Source organism: Sorex araneus, chromosome 9 (assembly GCF_027595985.1).
Source record: "Sorex araneus isolate mSorAra2 chromosome 9, mSorAra2.pri, whole genome shotgun sequence".
NCBI classification, from domain to species: Eukaryota; Metazoa; Chordata; class Mammalia; order Eulipotyphla; family Soricidae; genus Sorex; species Sorex araneus.
The window spans coordinates 64,633,828-64,656,536 of NC_073310.1; the positions used below are offsets into that span (position 1 = coordinate 64,633,828).

Below are 22,709 nucleotides of genomic sequence, written 5' to 3' on the forward strand. Positions count from 1 at the left end.
CAAGAGATCAAGAGTTTGCACACGTCATGTGTTTCTTGTTTTCTAATGGGTTCCTAAAAAATAAGATCACCTGTCAGGCAGGTTTGGGATGAGGGGGGCCTGGGGACCACCAGCGTCTCATTCTTGGAAGCAAAGAAGGCTGCAGAGGGGACCCCTGCCTCTCACCCACATCCTTCTGAGAATCCCACGAGCCAGCCAGGGAGAGGTTTTTAAAAATTCACACTGAGGGGCTGGAGTGATAGTACAGCAAGTAGCCCCTTGCCTTGCACATGGCCAACCTGGATCCAATCCCCGGCATCCCATAGGGTCCCCCAAGCCAGGAGTGACTGTGAGTGCAGAACCAGGAGTAATGCGCAACACCAGGTGTAACTCAAAAAGCAAAAAATAAATAAAAGTAAAAACTAAAAATTCGCACTGAAGAAGAGGCACCGACAATCCCTCTAATCCCCGCAGGCCTGAAAGGAGACCCCTCGGGTTCCCCTCAGTCACACGCTGGTGAGTGACGTGCATACGTGCATATTCAGAGAAGAACGGGACCTTCACCTGTAAGCATTTCCTTGTCACTTTTGGGCCAAGTGGCTGTTTCCTTAACCCCGGGCATCCCTTGCCCGGCCTTTCACGGGGAGGCCCGAGCTGCACACGGCAGAGTCTGAGATTCCGGCGCCTTCTTGGGGAGAGCGGCTTGAAGCCCGTCGGGGACCCGCCCACTGCGCCATCCCCAGGAGTCTCCGCGGCGCCCGCCTGGAGCATGAGAATAGCCTTTCCCTGGGGCACAGGTCCTGAGAGAAAGCTCCCGGTGCCTTCCCTCCCCTCGGGAGGGCCTGGACTGAACCAGGCAGCTGGCCGTGAGCCAAGCGACTCTTCTCAGCCCCAATATCATGCCAGCGGCTCCAAAGGCTCCCCCCGACTTTTCCATCTGGGAGCTGAGCTGGGGGCCGGGAGGGCCCCTCCCTCTCTGGCGTGCTCCTAGTAGGGGACACATGCCAGGGTGTCCCGAGACTTAGGCGGCGCCCGCTCTGGGCGTGGAATCGACCGTGACTTACCGCCTCGTCCCTCTGCCACCCGAAAAGCCCTGTCCCCTGGGGCCGTGCATGTCCGTGAAGCTCACTCGCGGGGAGCCGTGTCCCCCTTACCCACCAAGCAACCCTCCGCTCCCCCAGGAGAGGAAACGTGGGTCGTGCTGCGTGGGCTGCCTCAGATCTGCAGAGTCTGCCGGGCCTGGCCCCCCTTCCCGCCCCTTCTCCAACCTCCCTCAGCTGAACCCCCACACCCGTGTCTGAGCTGGCGTCACCGCCCCTACAGCCGTGGGCGGGCCACGTCCCTTCCTACCTTTGTCTGGAGCCTGGCCCTGCCTGGACTGAGAAAGCCACGTCTGCTCTCCAGAGTCTTTTAAAAATTCTGTTTTGTAAATTAAAAACCAGTTGTTTAGTTTTGGGTCACATTGGGCGGTGCTCAGGGCTTCCTCCTGGCTCAGTGCTCAAGGGCCGCCCCTGGGGGGCTCAGGGGCCCTGGTGGCACCTTCACGCTCAGGCCCCCAGGCTCAGGTGCCTGCAGCTGCTCACGTGGCCGCCCTGGAGCGTGGCTGGGGCGGGGCCTGACACTCGCCCCTCCTGCTCCGGGGTCATCCATGGAAGCGCTCAGACAGGCCGGCAGGAGACGGATCTCAGCATAGAAGAGCCCCACGGAAGGGCAGGTGCCCGGGCCCGGGCTAAGGACAGGGCACTTGGGGGCTGGAGCTTCCCAGGGGCGTGAGTCTGGCAAACAGACGCGAGTCGCCACCAAGCTGAGACGCTGTGGGGGTCTCCACCGTCCCTGGCAAGTCCCACACCCGCAAGGAAGTGGGAAGTTGCCCCCGCATCTGTGCCCGCCCCCAGCTCTGGCTGCCACGCTGCTCCCGCCCGCCTCTCACCACCTGCCCGCCCGCCCCCTCCCCAGTCAGGCCCCCACTTGGCTCTCCCCTCGAGGCCGCGGCTGGGTTAGGACTGGCCTCAGCTCCGACCGCCGGCTCCTTTACGCCTGGTTCGGACAGGCCTTGGGCAGCCGCCACTGGCGCTCGGGCCAGTGCCTGTGCTGGCTGATTGCTCCGACTTTCAAAGCTCTTATGTGCAGCCTGTATTTCATCTGCAATTATTCTATTTGCCTCTGGCCTCTCTCCACCCACATTAGAAAATTAACTTCATGGGCTTGGGGGTGTCTTAACGAAAGCAATTAGACAAGAAAAGGAAATGAGAGGAATCCTAATCAGAAAAGGAGACTTGAAATTACTCTGTTTGCAGATGATGTGATTTTATAGGGAGAAGTTCTAAAGATCACACCCACCCACACCACAGAAACCACAAAAACCCTCTAGAACTCATAAGCGAGGGCCAGACAGAGGGTCAGGCGGGGAAGGTGCTTGCTTTGCACACGTGTCTGGGAGTTCAATTCCCAGCACTGCGGATGGTCCCCGAGCACATCCCAGTGTGGCCCAATCACGCCCCTAAACCAAAACCAAGCCCAAAGTCATAGGATGGGGCCATAGTACAGCGGATGGTGGCCTGTCTTCTTGCAGTCAACATGGGTTTATTCCTTGGCACCTCACATCGCCCCCCGAGCCCTGCCAGGAGTCACTGCTGAACACAGGTCCAGGAGTAAGCCCTGAGCACCACCACCCCAAACCCAAACCCAGCCAAAGTCACGAATGAATTCAGTAAAGTTTCAGAATACAAAAATGAACCAGATCAGTTTTATTTCTGTTCCTTAATAATGAACTATCAGAGAAATTAGAAAAAGAACAATTTACAATTGTGTGAAAAAAATTAAAATACCTAGGAATTAAAAAAAAAAGAATTAAAAAAACACCTGAAATAAATTTTACCAGAGAAGTGAAAGACTGACACTTAAAAAGATAAGACAATGATGAAATAAACTTAAGAAAACATAAATGTAGGATAAGACATCTTGTGGATTGGAAAAACTAATGACAAAATGTCTGTACTATCCAAGGCAATCTACAGATTTAATAGAATCTCTACCAGAATTCCAATAGTATTTGCTACCGAAGTAGAAAACAAAAACACCCCAAAACTGTTACAAAGAACTTTGAATATCCACGGCACCTGCAGAAAGAACAGAGCTGGAGGCATCACACCTGTTTCTAAACTATATTATGAAGCCAGGGTAGCTACTCAAAACAATGGCTGTCAGCATAAGAACGGACGTGTCAATGGAACAGAATAGAGAACTCGGAGAGAGGGGGGCCAAAACAGCTGGCAAGGATCACTCTGGACAGGAACTGAGGGTTGAAAGCAGGAACAGGGATATACATGATGACTTCTCAGCATCTGTATTGCAAACCATAATACCTAAAATGAGAGAGAGAGAAAGAGAAAGAGAGAGGGGGAGAGAGGGAGGGAGGGAGGGAGAGAGAGAGAGAGAGAGAGAGAGAGAGAGAGAGATAGAAAGGGAGGGAGGGAGGGGGAGAGAAGAGGGAGGGGAGGAGAGAGGGGGGAGAGAGAGAGGTACCTGCCATAGAGATGGGGCAGGGCTTTGCGGGGGTGGAGGGACCTGGGGACACTGGTGCTGGAAAATTACACAGGTGGAGGGAGGGGTGTTGGAACACTGTATGACTGAAAGCCAATCATGAACAACTTTGTAATACTCTATCTCACGGTGATTGAAAAAAAAAGAAAAAGAACACATCTCAGAAATAAGCCCATGCATATATGATTGATTCATATATAAATAACAAAACCCCAGGAGGTACAACGGGGTGAGGACAGTCTATTCAATCAACATTGCTAGGAACACTGAGTAGAAGCATGCGAAGGCCAGAATAGATGTCAACCCACAAGAGGTGCAAGTCTTGAATATGAGGCCTGAAACCACAACCTAGGAGGAAACGTAGGTGCTAAGCTCCCTGTCATTAGCCGAGCTGATGATTTTTTTGACAAAGCTGAACCAAAGCAAAACTAAATAAATGAACTATATCAAATGAAAAAGCTTTTGTACAGCAAAGGAAAGCATCAATAAAACGAAAAGGAAATCCACTAAATGGAAGGAAATACTTAGAAACTAACTGACAAAGTACTCAAAACAAAATGTTGAAAGAATTCACACAAATCAATCACTGTCACTGTCATCCCATTGCTCATTGATTTGTTTGAGCAGGCACCAGTAACGTCTCTCATTGAGAGACTTATTGTTACTGTTTTTGGCATATCCAATACGCATGGGTAGCTTGCCAGGCTCTGCCGTGCGGGCGCGATACTCTTGGTAGCTTGCCCGGCTCTCCGAGAGGGGCGCAGAAATCGAACTCGGGTCGGCCGCGTGATCAATAACAAAAACAACTCCCCCCTACAACAACTCCTTCCAAACAATACAATTTTAAAAATGGGCAGAGAAAGTAAAATATCTTGGCCAAGAAAGCCTACAGGGGAAGCAAAAGGCGCTCAACATCATGCGAATCACCAGAGAAACGCACATCAGAATCCCAGGATCACCTCCGCCTGTCAGAATGGCTGGGACCAAGAAGGCCAATAACAGGTGCTGGCGATGATATGGAGAAAAGGGAAGCCTGGTGCGCCGTGGGGGGATCATCCCCTGGTACCCCCTTAGAGGCAAGAGCAGGGAGGACCCCGCTCCTGTGCCTGCGTGGGGTCCCCTGAGCACAAAGCCAGGGGATAAACCCCAAGCACTGCAGTCCATTAATTTAAGTCATCACCACAATGCCCTCCGGGCCCACCCGTGCTGGCACCACTGGGAGGAAGTGCCGGTGCTTTCGGGTGCAGCAGGGGTGGTCCTAGAGCAAAGAAGGAGACAACAGAGAGAAGCCTCAGAAAGGGTGGACGCTCCCAGGACTCAGCAACCCCACGGGGGTCCGTGCTCAGAGGAAGGGAGAGCACTGGGGCCGAGAGAGCCCCGCCCCGGGTTTACTCCGAGGTTCCCGGTAGCCAGGACCGGGACAGCCCGAGGGCGCAGCAGCGGGAACGTGAGTTCTACGCTAATTTGACTTAGTATCTGGCCCAAAACAGCGGCACTTCCTCCCAGCTGTGCCAACACGGGTGGGCCTGGAGGGCGTTGTGGTGATGGTTTAAGTTAATCAGACGGGAGGATCTGCTCTGTGGGACGCAAAGCCAGCACCTCTATGCGGTTTAGCGGCCTGGGGCAGAGGGATTACCGACGCCCCGAAAGCCTGACCACAGTACCTTCTGGACGCAGTAGGTGAGGGGCCTCCGCACACTTCACCTCCACTCTCGGCCCCTCAGTCTGGTGTATGCGTCTGCAGCCGCGGGCCTGCCCCTGGACACCCATGCTCAGAAAGCTGTTTCTCAGGCCCCCCACAAACCACGCCTTTCCCTGGCAAGTGTCATTTGGACACTCGAAAGATTCAGAGAGAGTAAGTTCTTGGTTCTTGTCACAAGAAAAATATGACAACTACCTGTGGCGATGGTTGACGAAATGGATTAAGATAACAGCTTCATAAATGACATGCATCAAACCATGGTAATAGACCTGCGATTAATGCATGATTATCTACCAATTAAACCACACACACACAAAACGCAGAAGAGGGCCAGAGAGATAGTACGGCAGTTAAGGCACTTGCTCTGTATGCAGTCGACCCAATTTCGATCCTCAGAACCTGATACGGTCCCCTGGCCACAGAGCCAGGAGTAATCCTTGAGCACTGCTGGATGTGGTCCAAAAACCAAATCCCAAAACAAACAAACAAAACCCCAGAAGGGGCTGGAGCCATAGCACCGTGGGGAGGGTGTTTGCCTTGCTCGTGGCTGACCCTGGTTGATTCCCAGCATCCCATAGGGTCCCCTGAGCACCGCCAGGAGTAATTCCTGAGTGCAGAGCCAGGAGCAACCCCTGAGCATCGCCAGGTGTGACCCAAAAAGCAAAATAATAAAACCCCAGAAGCACCCAAGTCTGCCGTGTCTGCTGCTCTCAGAAGTGATCTTGGGTTTGCCCCAGACTGGAGCCCACGTGTGCAGTTCTGTCCCACACAGACACTGGCCCCAGCCATGGCCGCGGACGGCCACCCGCCCCTGAGGCTGCTGTCCGGCCACACAGAGAGTGCCCACGTGCCACACGCCCTGCAGGGGGCAGAGGTGGCCTGAGACCCGACTACCGCCACCTGCAGTCAACAGAGAAGCTGCGACGAAGGTTCGGGGGTCCCGGGCCACACAGGTGGCTCCAGAGGCCGTGCTCGCTCGAAAGGTCTAATCTACTCCCTGGACACAGAGTCCTCAATGCCCAGGAAGTCCCGGCCACTCAGCACCCCAGAGGCTCGCTTCAAAAAGGGGATGGAGGGCAGGGGGGCCCCAAAGGGTGGCTGTCCCCCGGAGCCCGTGTTTTACCTTGTAGGCACGGAGAACTGTCCAGTGCTCCGGAGCCAGTTAGCTCCCGCGGGGGCTGTGACTGACGCCTGTGGCCTGGGGCTGCCCATCTGGGGGGACCTGCCGTGCCAGCAGGGGCACTGTGGTGCCCAGCAGCCCCTGGTCCTTGCGGCATGCAAGCATGTTTGAACCTGGGGCGGCTGCCAGCTGCTTTGGGGGCCGAGGAGGCGTTTGACGTGGAGGCGTGAATACCAGCTCCTGGCCGCTGGCAGTTCTGGGCTTTCACCGTGGCTCCCGGACACTCCCAGCAGGCCGAGAGGGCCCGGCCCTTGGTGGACAGGTGTGCCGGGGGGGCAGCACCGAGGAGTCCGCAGGGGGCAGGCAGGGCACTGTCCACTCTGGACACTTTTCTGCCGTGTTTCTCTTTAATAAATCCCGACACTTTTGCATGATGGGGGGGCGGGTCCCCGAAGTTCTTTTGTGATCATTGGGCCACACCTGGTGGTGCTCGGGGAGCACTGCTGGCGGGGACGCTATGGAGCCTCGCCTCCTGGCCTCACTCTCCAGCCCCCCGGAGTCCTCTGGCCCCTGACATTCGCCTAAATCATGTCACCTATGCCCCACGGTCCCTTCGCTCTGGCCAGCCTCGTAGGCAGAGCCTGGGCTGGGACGCCATCTGCTGGGAAAGAGCTCGGCCTTGGGTCCACTCCGGGCCCCTCAGACTCGGGTGACCGGCCGTGGGCTGCAGGGGTCGGCCCCCCATCACTGCCGCCCGAGTCCAGCTCGCCCTGTCGACTGCCTCCCGCAGCGGACTGGGTGAGCTGTGAGCTGGACCCCCCGCCCCAGACAGGGCAGCAGGGCCTCTGCCGGGGCGAGACCCCCACTTTGAGGGCCAGATGCAAGTTTGTGGGGGCGCGGGTTGCTCCGGGATTCGGAGAGGGTCCCTGGGAGCCCCGAGACCTTTTCTCCAGCACCCTGTGGTCGTGCTCCCGGTGGCAGGCGGGTTTCTGCAGCAAAGGGGAAAAGGGGGCGCGGGGGTGAGGGCCTGGGGTGCCCTCCAAGGCTGGGGCGAGACAGGGGGCGGCTGCGGGGGTCTCCTGCACTTCGGCAGGACCCAGTGAGAATTCTCTTGCGTCCGAGCTCCGGGAGGCCAGGAAGGGGCGCGGGCCCGGCTCGGCTTCTTCACAGACCACACCAGCACCTGAAGGCGGTTAATCGTCTTTATTGGCGGAAAACAGGAAGTCATCCATCTCGTTACCACGGTGATAGAAATCGGGGATGTGTACATGATTGTCAAGGCAGAGAATCGTTTGCTACATAGGCCGGGACACGGCCCCTCGGGGCAGCCCCTCGGGACGGCGGTCCATTCATGCACGGGGAAGTGGGCAGTTCCCTTTCTTTTGGACGAGCATTTTTGTTTGTTTTTGTTTTACAGAAAAGTTAAACCGATCACAAGCCTGGTAAGAATAGTCGGGGGCGGGGGCATTCCTGGGTTCGACGGTGGAAGCTTCTGGAAAACATGCTCACTGTTGGGGGCGCTGCAGGGGTGGTGGGGGGGCGTCAGGGGCCGTGACTCAAGCCAATTTAGAAACAGTTCCGAATGTGCTCTGACGGGGCGCCCTGCCTGCCTCCCCGAGGTGGTCCTTCTCTCAGGCCGTCTCTGGGGACAGGCTGTCACGGCAGTGCGGCCAGAGCCCCCAGAGGGGCGCCCGCGAGCAGGGGTCACAGACCCAGGACCCTGCTCCCCAGCCCAGCCCAAAGATCTCTGGGCTCGGGTCGTGTCTGGGGTGCCCGCGGCCTCTCCTCGGCTGGTGCCGCCCACCACACTCCCCTGTCCTGGGACTGGTCACTCCTCAGAGGCCATTCTGGGGCCCTCTTGAAGATAAAGCCCTTCCCTGTCCCAGAGAGGGTCCCTGCAGCCACCTCGAGGGCGAGCACTCCCAGAAAGGCTCCGGGTGAGAATCCTCGTGGGATGAGAAGCCCCCGTGAGAGAAGCTCCAAAGGGCAGCGCCAAGGGTGGGTGCGGGAAGTCAGCACCGTCTCCCCGGTACGGGGTCAGCGAGAAGCCGTTCCAGGGGGCGTCGTGGCAACCCCCGGCCCAGGCAGCTGCATGCGGGGGGCGGCGGCCACTGGGGTGCAGCCCGTGGGGTCTGCAGGGGCCCGGACTGAGCCCGCCTGGGCGGCGGCGGCGGGAGGGAAGGTGTGGGGGGGCGGCCCGGCCTCAGCCAGCAGGTGGAGGGGCCGTCACAGTGCTGCGCGGGCCCTGGGGATGTGCCAGGCCTGGCCCGAAAGTACGGGTGGTCGCAGGCCCTCAGGGAGGCTGGGCCACGCCCGCCTTGCCCACAGGCGCCCGCTTCTGAGGACCCCGCTGCCGGCCTGCGCCCCCATCTCAAGTCTGGAAAAGTCAAAAAGGACGGGGACATTTTCGGCCAAAATGTAAAAAATAATTAAAAAGCAGATGCTAGCAGCCCCAAACCTCGGGCCAGAGCCCCCAAAGTGGTGGATTACAGACAGGTATGTACATTGTTTTTTTCTGAGACAAACTGAACAGTGTTTGGTCTGGAATGTGTTTGAGGGCAAGGTCTGGGGGCAGAGAGAGGGAGAGAGGAGGAGGGGGAGAGGAGAGAGAGGGGGAGAGAGGGACAGAGGGAGAGAAGAAGAGAGGGAGGGAGGGAGAGGGAGGGAGGGAGAGAAGGAAGGAGAGGGGGAGAGAGGGGAGAGGAAGAGAGGGAGGGAGGGAGAGAGGGAGGGAGGGAGATAGGGAGGGAGGGAGCGAGGGAGGGAAAGAGGAGAGAGGAGAGAGACAGGGAGAGAGGGGAGGGGTGGAAGTCGCATCACTTAGAGGACACGCAGGGGGTCGGGGCTCGGTCCCCACATCTGCACACCCCTGGCCTTGCCCTGCCCGAGGGCTGACCCTGCCCTGGCCCTCCCGAGCAAGACAGAGGGGTCACCCCTGCGCCCCTTCCCCTGCTGTCCTCGGCCTTAGCTCCGCAGGGAGCCCCTCCCCGCCATCACCTGAGATACGTAGGAAGGAGAGACAGCAGGTTCCTGCTGGGGGTAAACTGAGTCTGGGGTCATCATACAATCCGGTCACCAGAGGACTCAGAGTGGCCCTTGGACACGAACTGAGAGCCAGTGCGACAGTCAAGCCACACTGCTCTGCCCCTCCTCCCTCCCTCCCCCCCTCCCTCCCTCCCCCTCCCTCCCTCCCTCCTCCCTCCCTTCCTCCCGTCAAGCTCCCTTCCTTCCTTCTTTCCTTCCTTCCTTCCTTCCTTCCTTCCTTCCTTCCTTCCTTCCTTCCTTCCTTCCTTCCTTCCTTCCTTCCTTCCTTCCTCCCTCCCTCCCTCCCTCCCTCCCACAGAATTCTTCTCTTCAGAAACCAGACGCGGTGGGTCCGTCACCCTTTCTGTTCTAAGCACGGCTGGCCGGGATGCGGAGGACACAGCTGGGGGGGCACACCTGCCCGTCTCCGCCCCCACTCCAGACACTGAGGGCAAAGGGCTGCGGGCGGGGCACACGCGTCTCACAGGCCCTTCCTGTGTGAGGAGGCGGCGTGTCCCGAGTGGCGAGCTCGACCCCGGTGCCCCGCTGCAGGTTCTCGACCAAAGGCACGTGGGGGTTCTCCTCCCGTGTGGGAACCACGTGTCCCGTGGCCAGGGGCGCCAGCGGGCACGCCCTGCTCTCCCCAGCGCAGGGGGCAGACCCTCCCCGCACAGGGCACGCTGGCCAGCGCAGCGCCAGAGCGTGGCTACGTGATGCCCACAGGCCACCCACCCGCCTTCTGAGACACGTGGACGCTCTGTCACGGAGCCCGCCCTACCACAGCTCAGCTCCAGCTACTGCTCGCAGGCGAGTGCTCCTGCTGGGGCCCGGGCAGCTGCTTCCCACAGACTTCCAAGGCTCTCCCAGGCTCCGAACAGTGACTGTGGCTGTGACATGCAGAGACCACACGGGGGTGCGCCAAGGGACTGTGGGCGCAGGGCAGGTAAACCGTCTGTCCAGCCGCTCTTCTGTATTCCTGCCTGGTGACCTCACGGGCCGGGGGGCCTGATGATGCATTTACATGTGCAGGCGTGCACATGTAAATGTATGTGTGTTCCTATGACGCCATGTGTGCACACCTGCCTGCCTGTGTAAATGTATCTGTGTAAATGTATGTTTTCCTGTGTTCCTGTAGGTGCACGTGCCTGCATGTGTAAATGTATGTGTGTTCCTATGCGTCTGTGTGCACACATCTGCACGTGTAAATGTATGTTTTTCTGTGTTCCTGTGTGCACATGTGCCTGCATACATATATGTATCTGTGTTCCTGTATGCATATGTGCCTGTGTGCATGCATGTAGTCGGTATCTCAGATGTATATATGTTCATGCATGTATGTACATGTGCCTGTAGGTGTGCACATGTGCATGCACACATGTACATATCTGTGTGATTGGGTGCCTGCAAGTGCACATATGCATGTGGGATGTATGTGCTTGCATGCACGCACATGCCTGTGTATATGTGTGTGTTGGGGCTGGGACCATCCCTGAACCAAGGTGGGGCGTGGGCAGTGGGGAGGAGGGGGGAGGACAGCGGGCCGGGGGTAGGAAGGCCTGGGGAGCGTGAGTGTGAGGCTGATGGTGTCCGTCTGGGCTGCGGGAACGTGTGGGTGGGCACCGGTCACTCCTCAGAGGCCATTCTGGGGCCCTCTTGAAGAGCCCCATGGCTGGGCTCCATGCTGTGCTGACTGAACTGGACCTGTCCACCCCGTGGGGGCCACGGGCCTAGCCACGGCACGTCTGAGGCCCAGCAGCCCCCACCCCTGTCTTCAGTCCCTCCGGCCGGGCTGCGGCGGGCGGGCGGCCACAGGCCTCTGGGTTCTGACACGCCTGCCCTGTCCCCTGGGGCAGCGGCCCGCCTGGGGCTCACACCTCCCCGCCCCAGACCGACTGCGTCTTTCCCCCAACAGCGAGTGCCAGAGAGTGCGGGGAAGAGCCGGCCACGCCTGCAGCAGCCACGCGGAGGGAGGGGAGAAGCCGTCTGCAGGGGAGATTAGAAACGGGCGCTGTAGAAAACGGGCTGAACTCTCGGAGTGCGCAGCTGAGCGCTGGGGAGAGCGGGGCCCGGGGCTCCCGAGGGCTCTGAAGGGCGTCTCCTTAAGCTCCTCAAATGTGGCCTTCACCTCAGGGAGCTGACGGAGAGGAGAGGGACAGCGCCCAGTCCTCAGACCCGCACCGAGAAGACCAAGACCCCGAAAGCAACACTGAAATGATTTCCCGGAGGGAGAAGCAGAAACTGCCTCGGCTTGACCCGAAACGCCAAGCTCCGAGGCGGGGGGCGCGGAGGCAGTGCCAGGGCCCCTCGGCCGAGGAGACGCCATTCACCCAGACGGAAGGATCCAGTTGAGACCTTTGTTGTCATTAAGGAAACGAGGAGGACGACAGCGTCGACGTGACCTCGGCGAGGAGAGACCCGAGGCAGGTCAGTGTGAGAAATGGACACCAGAGAGTCGCAGTATAAAATATGGCCATAAAAAACGTCTTCCAGTCCGGGCGGGCGGGCGCCATGCAGGTGGGGGGCTCGGGGCGGCCGCACCCCAGAGCTGGTCACTTGCCCCCAGAGTGCGCTGTGGTCACAGTGGTGGGCCGGGGTCTCCGCTCCGCCGCCACTCCGGAGACCCCCGTCGAGGAGGAGATGAAGTTGCAGAGTGTGGACGGGGCCAGGCCTGCAGGGGAGAGGGGACCCGGGAGGTCAGGGAGGGCCCCGGCTCCCGGGACACACGCGCGTCCTCTGCCCGCTCCAGTCTCCCAGTCTCCCACCCGCCCGCGAGGCGTCTGCTCCCCCCGGGATCCCCAGGGACGCCTCAAGAGTCGCTCGTGAGGCGGTGAGGGCTCCGCCTCTGTGGGGTGACTGCTCTGGGCTGGGGGGACGCTGGGCTGCCCCAGGGCCCGGACACAAGGTGTCATTAGGACAGCGTTCTGGGACAGCCGCGGGGGTCGGGGTTCTGAGAGCAGACTGGGTGCTCCCTGGGCCCTTTCAGGCTGTTCCTTTGTTTTCTTTTGGGGTCACTCCTGGCGGTGCTCAGGGCTTACTCCTGGCTCTGCACTCAGGAATCACTCCTGGCGGTGCTCAGTGGACCAGATGGGATGCCGGGGATTGAACCGAGAGAATAAGGGTCCACAGCAGAGGGGACCGCGGGGGGCTCGGGGAGACCGCAGGGATGAACTGATCATATTTCGATGCATAGTTGTCTAGCACTATACATATGTATAGTGTATATGTGTGTGTGTGTGTAATTTTTGGGCCACACCCTACAGTGCTCAGGGCTTACTCCTGGCTTTGCAATCAGGAATTACTCCTGGCAGTGTCTGGGGGACCATATGGGATGCCGGGAATTGAACCCAGGTTGGCTGCATGCAAGGCAAACGCCCTCCCTGCTGTCCTATCGTTCCAGCCCCTAACCAACACAATTAAAATAAAAAGTTGTTGGGGCTGGAGCAATAGCACAGCGGGTAAGGCTATGGTAAGGGGTTACCAGGAGTAACCCCTGTGCAGCGCTGGGTATGACCCAAAAAGCAAAAAAAAAAAAAAAAAAAGTTGCACATAATAATCCCATCCCAGTTTTTTTTCTTTTTTTTTAAACAATGTTGGCACACGATCTACAACATTCTGCAGTGAACGTGCTCAGGGCAGGACATTCCTGAGATCCAGAAGGAACCATCTTGGTGTCTGGAGGCTTCTCAGGGGTGTGAATGCCCCGGGAAGCCCAGGGCGGGAGGCCCGGGGACAGCCCGCTGTGAGGGCCACAGACCTGACGGGGTGGGCTGGGGCGCAGACCCTCAGGGGGCTCGTGAGCTGGGGGAGGCTGGACTCAGAATCCCTGTGAGGTGGAAGCAAACGCTCCCCGGAACGACCCTTCTGAGACAACATGGAGCAAAGCCAGGGGGCCGGGCTGGCCCGGGGCAGCTGCAGACAGGAGCCCCTGGGTGAGAGCCAGAGTGACCCCCCTCCAGCCCCACACTGCCCGTGGCCCTGACTGCCACAAAACGCTCCGTTCTGAGAAAACCCTGTTCAGGACACCTTGAGCAGGGGCACCTATGAGGTCAGGGCCGGTAGGAAAAGGCTCTGGGCCCTGCCCCTGCCCCGCCGCCCCCAGCTTCTCCAGAAAGTTCCGGGCCGGCGCCGTACGCACAGTCCTTCTGGCTGGCCAGGCTGAGGCTGCCCGAGACGCCGGCGCTGGCGCTGTCCAGGCTGCTGCCCAGGTGCAGCTTCCGCATGTGCCTCACCACGGCCGTGGCGTTGAACGCTTGCTGCAACGGAAGGTTCCGGAGTTAGACAGGACGCGTGTAGGCTCCGTCCAGCCTGCCCCGGCACGCGCCAGCAGGGCCCCCGCACCCAGACCTACCGCTGTGCCAGCTCACTCTGGGACGGGACCCCCACCCGGGGCTCACTCTGGGGACGGGACCCCCACCCGGGGCTCACTCCGGGGACGGGACCCCCACCCGGGGCTCACTCCGGGGACGGGACCCCCACCCGGGGCTCACTCCGGGGACGGGACCCCCACCCGGGGCTCACTCCGGGGATGGGACCCCCACCCGGGGCTCACTCCGGGGATGGGACCCCCACCTGGGGCTCACTCCGGGGATGGGACCCCCACCCGGGGCTCACTCTGGGACGGGACCCCTACCCGGGGCTCACTCTGGGACGGGACCCCCACCTGGGGCTCACTGCCCCCACACTCCTCAAGGCACCTCATGGATCCAACCTCCTCCTCAAAACACAATTTAGAGACTAACACACACGCACACTGAACACACACACACTGAATACACACACACACTGAATACACACATATACTGAACACACACACACTAAATATACACACACTAAATACACACACTGAACACACACACTGAATATACACACACTGAATATACACACTAAATACACACACTGAATATACACACACTGAATTCACACACACTGAATACTCACACTGATACACTGAACACACACACACACTGAATACACACATACACACTGAATACACACACTAAATACACACACTGAACACACACACTGAATATACACACACACTGAATATACACACTACATACACACACTGAATATACACATACTGAATTCACACACACTGAATACTCACACTCATACACTGAACACACACACACACTGAATACACACTGAATACATACACTAAATATACACACACATATTTTGCCTTCTGACACATCTATAGCACCAGCGTGACCCACTCGCCCTGCTGAGAGTAAATGCACAGGGAATGGGCCCTTACAGCGGTCGTTTCCCAGGACTGGAGACATTGCACTCAGCCGACCCTGGTTCGGGCCCCCTGACACTGCTCTGACCCCGGCCACTGCCAGGGTCACTCTGACTGCAGAGCCAGGAACAGCCTCTGAGCATCTCCGGGGGCAGCTCAAACTCCCATCTCCCCCCAGAAAAAAAAAAGACAGCTGTCATTTCCCAAGTACTGTCATGTCTGTCCTGAATGGGCCGGGGCTTCGTCTCTTTCCGGGGGCTCCATCACCTCTCCTCCAGACCAGTCCCTCTCTGGAGCCCAGGCGGACTGGGACACCTCACTGATCCCGGAACTGGGCTCAGGGTCCAGTCTGTCTCCTTGGAGCCAGGACGCGTCCAGGATCAGCCCCGGGTGTCTACTGTTTGCCTGTGACCCCCATGAATCAAGGCCAGCCTACTCACAGTTGCTGGGAGTCAGGGCGTCACATGCTCACAGCACAGAAGGGCTGAGTGTGCCGTGACTGTTTCTGAGCCCCTGAGACTCTCACTGTCAACCCACCACTTGTAAGTCTTTATCAGGATGGGTCCAAATGAGCCAAGTGTGTGTGGGAGACCCTAGGGGGACCCTTAGAGGGGCAAGGGGTCCCCATGAGGCCCACGGTGGTCTTACTTACTCTCCACTTGCTCTTGGCGAAGTTCTTCCGGATCTGTGCGCTGACAGACTCGTGGATGTTTTTATTGAGAGCCGTGTCACCAGCGATCCTGAAACGGAAGCAGAGGTGTATATCCAAGGATATCCTGGAGAAGGGGGGCACCTCTGGCCACGTGACTCTTGTCACTCACGCACATCCTATGGCTGGCCACGTGGCTCTGTGCTGATGTACCCCTCCCCCCCGTGGCTGATGCACACCCCCCCAGGGCTGGCCATGTAACTCTGTCCTGATGCACACACATCCCGTGGTCCCCAATCCTGTCCCCCTCCAGCCCTGCACCCTTTCCCCAGTCAGCCTCCTTCCTGACTCTGGCTTCTTCTCTCTCTCACCCCAATTCCTGCACCTGCAGGACCCCACAGACTAGGCATTGTGAGCTCAGTCACCCCACCCCACCCGCACCAGCATCCCCCACACATAACCTCCGACATTCGCCTTGTTCCCCACCTGGGAGACCCCTGATCTATTCCCAGAGCACCTTCTTGGCTACTGGTCCCGTGACCCTTGTCCAAACTTCAATGCCTGGACCCAGCCAGCCCAGCTCGTGTCTGGGCCAGCTTTGCTGGACAGAGCTCCATCTCACTCCTTCTCTCTCTGCCCCCCGCCCCCCTATGTCTGTCTCTGGGATAGAAAAGTTCTGATGGATCAGCTTCTCTTTCTGCTTTTCTAGAAAAGTCCTCAGGAAGACAGGGCCATGTCCCCAGGGTCTCCTGGGCCCTGGGGGGCCACCTTTGACATTTTAGGCCTCAATAGCCGCTGAGCTGTCTGCTCCGGGCAGGGAGGCGGTCAGGGTCACTTCCTCATCTCCTTTCTCCTTACCATCTCAGGCCGCGTCAGTGGCTTCCTGACCAGGTGGTCACTCAGGACTCATCCTCTCCACAGCCCGCTCTCCCCACACCACCCTCCCTCTCCGCCCCCTGCCCTGCCCCCTCAGTTATTTCTTACATCGACCTGGTGGACCAGGGTGCAGCAGTCACTCCCAGCAGTGCCAGGGGTCGAGCCAGGAGGTTCCTGCTTGCCAAGCTCATGCTCCCGTCTTTCGAGTCCTCCCTCCTTCCTTCCTTCTTCCCATTTTGTTTGCTTGTTTGTGAGCCACACCCAGCGATGCTCAGGGCTTACCCCTGGCTCTGCACTCAGGAATTACTCCTGGCGGTGCTTCGGGAATCATATGAGGTGGTGACGGGATCAAACCCGGGTTGGCCGCAAGCAAGGCAAGCATTTACTCAATGTCCTATCTCTGCAGCCCCATTCCTTCCCATCTTAAAGATCAGAAAATCAAGGCTCAGATAACCCAAAGGTAAACCCACGGTCTTTGGGAAGCAGGTTTAAGCTGAGGGATGTGCCATGTTAACTCAAGGTGGCCTTACAAGCTCAGCTGGCTCCTCAGGCCAGAGACTCCGACAGCCCCTCTCCGCTCTGCAGTAGGAGAAGTCTGCCTGGAGCATTTGGGGGTGGGGGAGACCCTCCATTCACCGCAGCAGCCAGCTCCATCTCGGTGCCTTCTGGGAAATGGCCTTCAACCAAACACCCGAGTTGTATCTGCAGCGTGGAAACACTTGCCCTCCTTGTTCTGGGTGGCTTCCCCCATGGGCAGGGAACTGCTGAAGGTCTCACTGGGGCCGCCCTGGCCACGGCCCTGCCCGCTCCCAGTGGAAGGACCCAGGGATGAGGGGCCCCTCTGCGGGGAGGCCTGGCCCTCATGCTCCCTCTGGGGCCCTTTTCTTACCAGGGGTGCCGAGCCGCCTGCTCACACGTGTATCTTTTATTGGGGTCTTTCTCCATCAGGTTCCGGATAAAGTCTTTGGCTGTTCAGGGAGAAAGCAGGAGGAAGAGGGTCAGCGCATGGCTGAGAGGGGACACGGTGACTCTCGGGCCTGTGCGAGGTTCCCGTGTGACGGGACGAGTCCCTGGCCTGGCTTGTGCCCCGGGCAGATGGTGCCAGCATGAAGGGAAGGGCTGGCCAAGGCACTCGATGTGGCGACCTGCTGGGCACCCAGTCCTGCCCCCTGCCACCCAGTGGGCCCATCCCAGGGAGGACCCCTTTTAGTTCCTGTCTCTCACAACTCCTGGGGGCAGGGAGCCATTCTGGACAAGAGCTGTGCACGTGTGTTATGTGCGTATGCATGTGAGTGTATGTATGTGTGTCAGTATCAATGTGTGTGCATGTGTGTTTGTGAGTGTGTACACGTGTGTGCTTGTGAGTGTACGTGTGTTTGTGAGTGTGTATGTTTGTGCATGTGTGTGAGGGTGTATGTGTGTGTGTGTGTGTGTGTGTGTGATGGTGCAGCTCCCAGAACACTCCCTGCCTTGGCCCTGCCATCGTGGCTGTTTGGCCCTGAGATGCCCCCTGCAGCCAGGCAGCCTGTTTCAGAGAGAAGCATGAGGCCGGGTGTGGAGCCCAGGGGGGTCTGACCCAGCAGCCAGGCACGGTCACAGGGAAGGGGTGTGGGTCAGAGACAGAGAGCGGATGTCCTGGTGGCGTCTCTGAGGGCCCAGTAGAGTTCATGCCCGCAGGGTGGGGGTGTGGGGGAGGCTCAGAATAAATCACTCCCTGTGGTGGGAAGGTGTGATTGTGCTGGGATTGGTGTTTGAATATTAAATGTAATCAAATATTGTGAACTAACTTATACAATAGCACTGTCGTAGCACTGTCGTCCCGTTGTTCCTCCATTTGCTCAAGCGGGCGCAAGTAACGTCTCTCATTGTGAGACTCATTATTACTGTTTTTGGCATATTCAACATGCCACGGGGAGCTTTCCAGGCTCTGCCGTGCAGGCGGGATACTCTCGGTAGCTTGCTGGGCTCTCTGAGTGGGACGGAGCACTTGAACTCGGATCAACCATGTGCAAGGCAAATACCCTACCCGATGTGCTACTTATACAATAAAATTTTTTTTAATTAAAAAAAATCACTGTCTGGGTAGATAGGACAGCAGGGAGGGCTTTCGCCTTGCACACGGCTGACCTGGGTTCGATTCCCAGCACCCCCTATGATCCCCCTGAGCACTGCCAGGAGTGATTCCTGAGTGCAGAGCCAGGAGTGACCCCTGAGATTGCTGGGTGTGACCCAAAAAAGCAAAAAAAAAAAAAAAAAAAAGAAACATTCCCAGGCCTCAGCAAAGCCGGCTCCAGCCCAGGCTGGGAAGACAGCAGCTGAGGGTTCCAGTGAGGAGGAAGACACAAGAAACAGTGGAGCCACAGCTCCTGCCTCCTGCAGAGGCCGGGCATCCCCCCGCTCCCCCCACCCCCCACCCCCCCACCCCCCACCCCCACCCAATCCCGCGCTCCCAGGAGGCTGTACCAGGCCCAGCTCATCGCGGGCTTTACCCAGGGCCGAAAGCAGGCCCTCCTCCCGGGATATTCCTACCGCAGGACGTGGCACGTGGCGTGAGCAGGGAACCCCAACAGCCTCAAACACCCCGGCCAGGAGAGCTGGAGGCTGCGCCCCTGCTGGCCCTTGCTTGGATGTCCGAAGCCTCCCGTCCACCCCGCCAGCCACAGCCCAGCTCAGGACGCCTCCTCGGGCATTCGCATCCAGGACTGTCAGGGGTCCCCAGGGCCACCCGGGGGAGCAGGCGCGTGACCCACCGGAGTCGGAGATGTCGTCCCAGTAGGGGGAGTCGAACTCATATTCGGCTTTGAGGATCTGTTCGAAGAGCTTCGAGTCATTTTCATCGTAAAAGGGGGGGTAGCCGCAGAGCCTGCGGGGGAGACGGGAGGGTGGGGCTGGGGGGAGGCTGACCCAGACAGGCCCCCGCCACCCTCCGCTGCCCCTGCCACCCGGCCACTCACAGCGGTGGGGACAGCCCAGGGCGGCTCGAGCGGCCTGAGGCCTCGGCCGGGTCTCTGAGACGCTCACCCGCCCCGTCACACTCCTGACTTGGGGGCTAAGCGCCTGAGGGTCGACCCTGGGGGCCTGGTGGGGGACTCCCTCCCCGCGGTGCTCAGGGCCCGGCACGTGCCAGAGACGAGCCCAGGATTCCGGGCCCCGGCAGTCTGCCCTCAGCCGGGGAGCAACTCCCCTGGCATTTAAAATTCTAAATTTAAAGTGTTTAAAAGAACTAAAAAATTAATTAGTTCTTTTTTTGGGTTCGTTTGTTTTGGGCCCACACCTGGCGATACTCAGGAGTTACTCCTGGTGGTGCTCGGGGGACCACAGGGGATTCAGGGATCGAACCACGGGCCGGGGGGCAAGGCCAGCGCCCTGCCTGCCGTACCAAAGCTCTGGCCCTTCCCTTTAGAGCTTGGCGGGCTCGGGTGGAGGCCCCTCCCTGGGCACGCTGGGCGGGGCGGGGCCTTGTAGAAGTCTCCCCTCGGGTGGGTGAAATGAGACCAGAGTGGACAGAAGCACCACAGCCCTGGGAAGGGGCCGTCCATGGCCCCTACCAGCGGCCTGGGGACCGGCCGTCCCCTCTCAGCTCTCGGCAGCGGAAACATCTCCCAGGCCACCGCGGGAAAGACGCCCTTTCTCCTGCCAAGGCTCCTCACATCGACCCCAGTTTCCTCCAGTGTTGGCCCCGGCCACGGCCACACGGAGGGCTGCGGGGGGCGGAACAGGCTTTCTGAGCTGTCCTGGGGGGCTCGCGGGAAGGACGGGTCTGCCTGGAGCTTTGGAGCGCGTGCCTTGGGAACGAGCCCCCCGGTTCCCGGCACAGCCCCTGAGCACCCAGAGGGCCGTCGACAAGGGGCAGGACGGAGCCGGGGGAGAAAGAGCACTCGGCACCCAGGGACCTTCTCCAGAGAGCACACGGAAAGGGCTGCGCCCGGCATCCTGGCGTCTCCCGGGGGCAGGGTCCAGGGGACATGGCACTCAGGTGCTGAGAAGTTGGCACCCGCTGTTTGCTTCTGCGTGGCTGTGGGTCTCCCACAGGGAGGGGCTGCAGGGTGGACGCCCCCCGCGCCCCCCCACTGAGCTTTCACAGCCAACAGACGTCCTGCTGGCTGGGCCCAAGTGCCCCCGGCCAGTTTCTGCGTGCCGTTGGCATCTGTGGAACAGCCAAGGAGAACTGAATGACGACAGGCCGGCCACCTCGTGATCTCACAGCGCTCTGGGCCAGGCCGCCAGGACGTTCCCTTGCAAGCTCAGCAGATCCGCGAGCAGCCAGGAACGTGTTGGATGTCAAAGCAGGGCGGCTGGCGAGCAAAAGGCCAGGGACAACTGTGCCCTGTGTCTGGACAACCGTCCCCAAGGCCTGGACGATGCCCAGGGACCCGAGAGCAGCTCTGGGAAGGACTCGGAGAAGGGAAAGGACACGGGGTTAAAGGACACGGGCTTCTTAGAAAGTCTCCACACAGCAGGTACAAAACAGCGGGTGGGGGGGTGGGGGTGGAGGGAGAGAAAATGCATCCCTGGCTGGGGGAGTCGCCCAGAGCTCGAGGGTGCAAGTCTGACCCTGACGGGGCCCGAGTCTGCTCCCGGCGGGCACGGCCCCCGAAACAACAACCTTCAAATATAAAAGGTGCTTTGTTTTGTTCTTGGTCACACCCAGAGGTGCTCGGGTGGTTACTCCTGGCTGTGTGCTCAGGGATCCCCTGGCGAGCTCGGGGGACCATATGAGATGCCGGGGACCCAACGCAGATGGGCCACGAGCAGGACAAGTGCCTGACCGGCAATGCTCTCTCCAGCCCCAACGGCCAGGCTGAGCGTCTGCCGCGGCGGCAAGATCGGGAGCTTGGTCGCCGCCCGGGAATGTGACGAGGCGGCGTGGAAGGAGCCTTGGAAGCAGCAGGACCTGGACACATCTGCGGGAGCAGCTGGTCTCCCTGCCCCTCTCTAACGGTCAGCCAGGCAGCACTAGCCCACGAGTCCATGGCAAGGGGATGGGAGAGAAAGCTCCGTCCAGCCACACGACGGGATCGGCCCGAGAGAAACACGTGACTCCCGCACTTGGAACCAAACACAAGCTGTCGGGTACCAGGAGGGTAGAGCACCCAGAGCCACGCCTCAGCCCCGGGAGGGACCCAGCGCCCAGCACCCAGAGCCACGCCTCAGCCCCGGGAGGGACCCAGCGCCCAGCACCCAGAGCCACGCCTCAGCCCCCGGGAGGGACCCAGCACCCAGAGCCACGCCTCAGCCCCCGGGAGGGACCCAGCACCCAGAGCCACGGCCTCAGCCCCCAGGAGGGACCCAGTACCCAGAGCCACGCCTCAGCCCCCGGGAGGGACCCAGCGCCCAGCACCCAGAGCCCAAGGCCACGGCCTCAGCCCCTGGGAAAGTGGCCTCTGGGGAAGAGATCAAGGAACCGAGCGTGGGTCTGGGAGCAGCTGCCTGTCAGAGACACCTGGGTCGGCTGCCGCGCAGTGCCCGCCCTGGGCACCTCCCTGCGGGTGGCCTGGCCCAGGGCAGGGGTCAGGAGTGGACGGAGGCTCCGTGAGGAGAGCTCTGAGGAGAGGCGCGGCCGAGATGGCGGCTGCGGAACTCACAGGATGTAGGCGATGACGCCGATGGACCAGCAGTCCACAGCCTTGCTGTAGGGCTTCTGCGCGAGGACCTCGGGAGCTGTGAGGGACAGACACACGGGGCGGCGGCGTCAGTGCGGGGACACACGGGCCCGGGGCTCCCGCTCCTCTGTGACTCAGGCTCAACCCGGGCTTCAGGGCACAGGCAGACGCTGGCTTGGGTGGCCTGGGGCTGCCCTAGGCAGGAGAAAGCGTGCGTGTGTGTGTTTGTGTGTGTGTGTGTGTGTGTGTGCATGTGCGCGCATGTATGTTGGATAGGTGGGTGCATGTGTATGTATACATGTGCATGGGTGCGGGCACATGTATGTGTACACATATGTGCATGTGTGTATATACGTGTGCACGTGTGTGCCGCGCCTGTGTGTAGGTCATCAGTGGAATCCAGTGGACCCACCTACAGGCACTGGCGAGTAGACTGCACTCGGAGCGCAGAACTGCCGAACCTCCGTTTCTTTGGCTTTGGGGCGTGACGCCCCTCGCCCCCATTTCAGGGGGGCGTGCGGGAAGCTGTGCCCCTGCTTCCCTCGACCCTTGGGCCGGCAGCCGTCGCGCCTGACTCTAAACCCCGGCTCTGCAGTCCCGTCCTGCTCTGAGGCGGGGGCGGGGGAGGTGGGATAGTGACCCGCCCCTCGGGCATCCCCTTGGTGCATCCGCTCCCAGCACCCGGACCCTCCCCCTACGTGGCTCCCGGGTGGGGGACCCCTCCCCTCCCCCGCAGGGCCCCAGGGGCTCGCCACACACATCTGTCCGGGTGCACGCAGCCAGGAGACCGCGATGCCACACGCAAGGCCGGGCTGGCGTCTGTGCCACGTGGCGCAAAGCTGTTCTCGCGGCCACAGGCGACACGTGTGATCTAAAGCAGGAGCGTTTTGCTACATGAACTGTGTAACATCAAGTATGTGGCTTGACAAACTTTTTCTTCTGGTTTGGCCCAGTAGTGGACGTTGGCTGGA

At 59.7% G+C, this 22,709-nt stretch overlaps 1 protein-coding gene across 1 annotated transcript in view; it reads right to left on the reverse strand.

Moving 5' to 3' along the window:
* Positions 1–7,528: 7,528 nt before the first annotated feature.
* CAMK1D (calcium/calmodulin dependent protein kinase ID) overlaps positions 7,529–22,709 on the reverse strand; it is a 172,427-nt gene continuing 157,246 nt past the window's right edge. Inside the window, exons 6-11 of the mRNA XM_055147579.1 lie at positions 21,721–21,796; positions 18,886–18,998; positions 17,025–17,103; positions 15,263–15,350; positions 13,504–13,621; positions 7,529–12,036 (exon numbers count right to left, since the gene is read on the reverse strand). Of these exons, the coding sequence (XP_055003554.1) occupies positions 11,918–12,036; positions 13,504–13,621; positions 15,263–15,350; positions 17,025–17,103; positions 18,886–18,998; positions 21,721–21,796 (593 nt within the window). The 3' untranslated portion in view covers positions 7,529–11,917. The remainder of the gene's footprint in view (positions 12,037–13,503; positions 13,622–15,262; positions 15,351–17,024; positions 17,104–18,885; positions 18,999–21,720; positions 21,797–22,709) is intronic.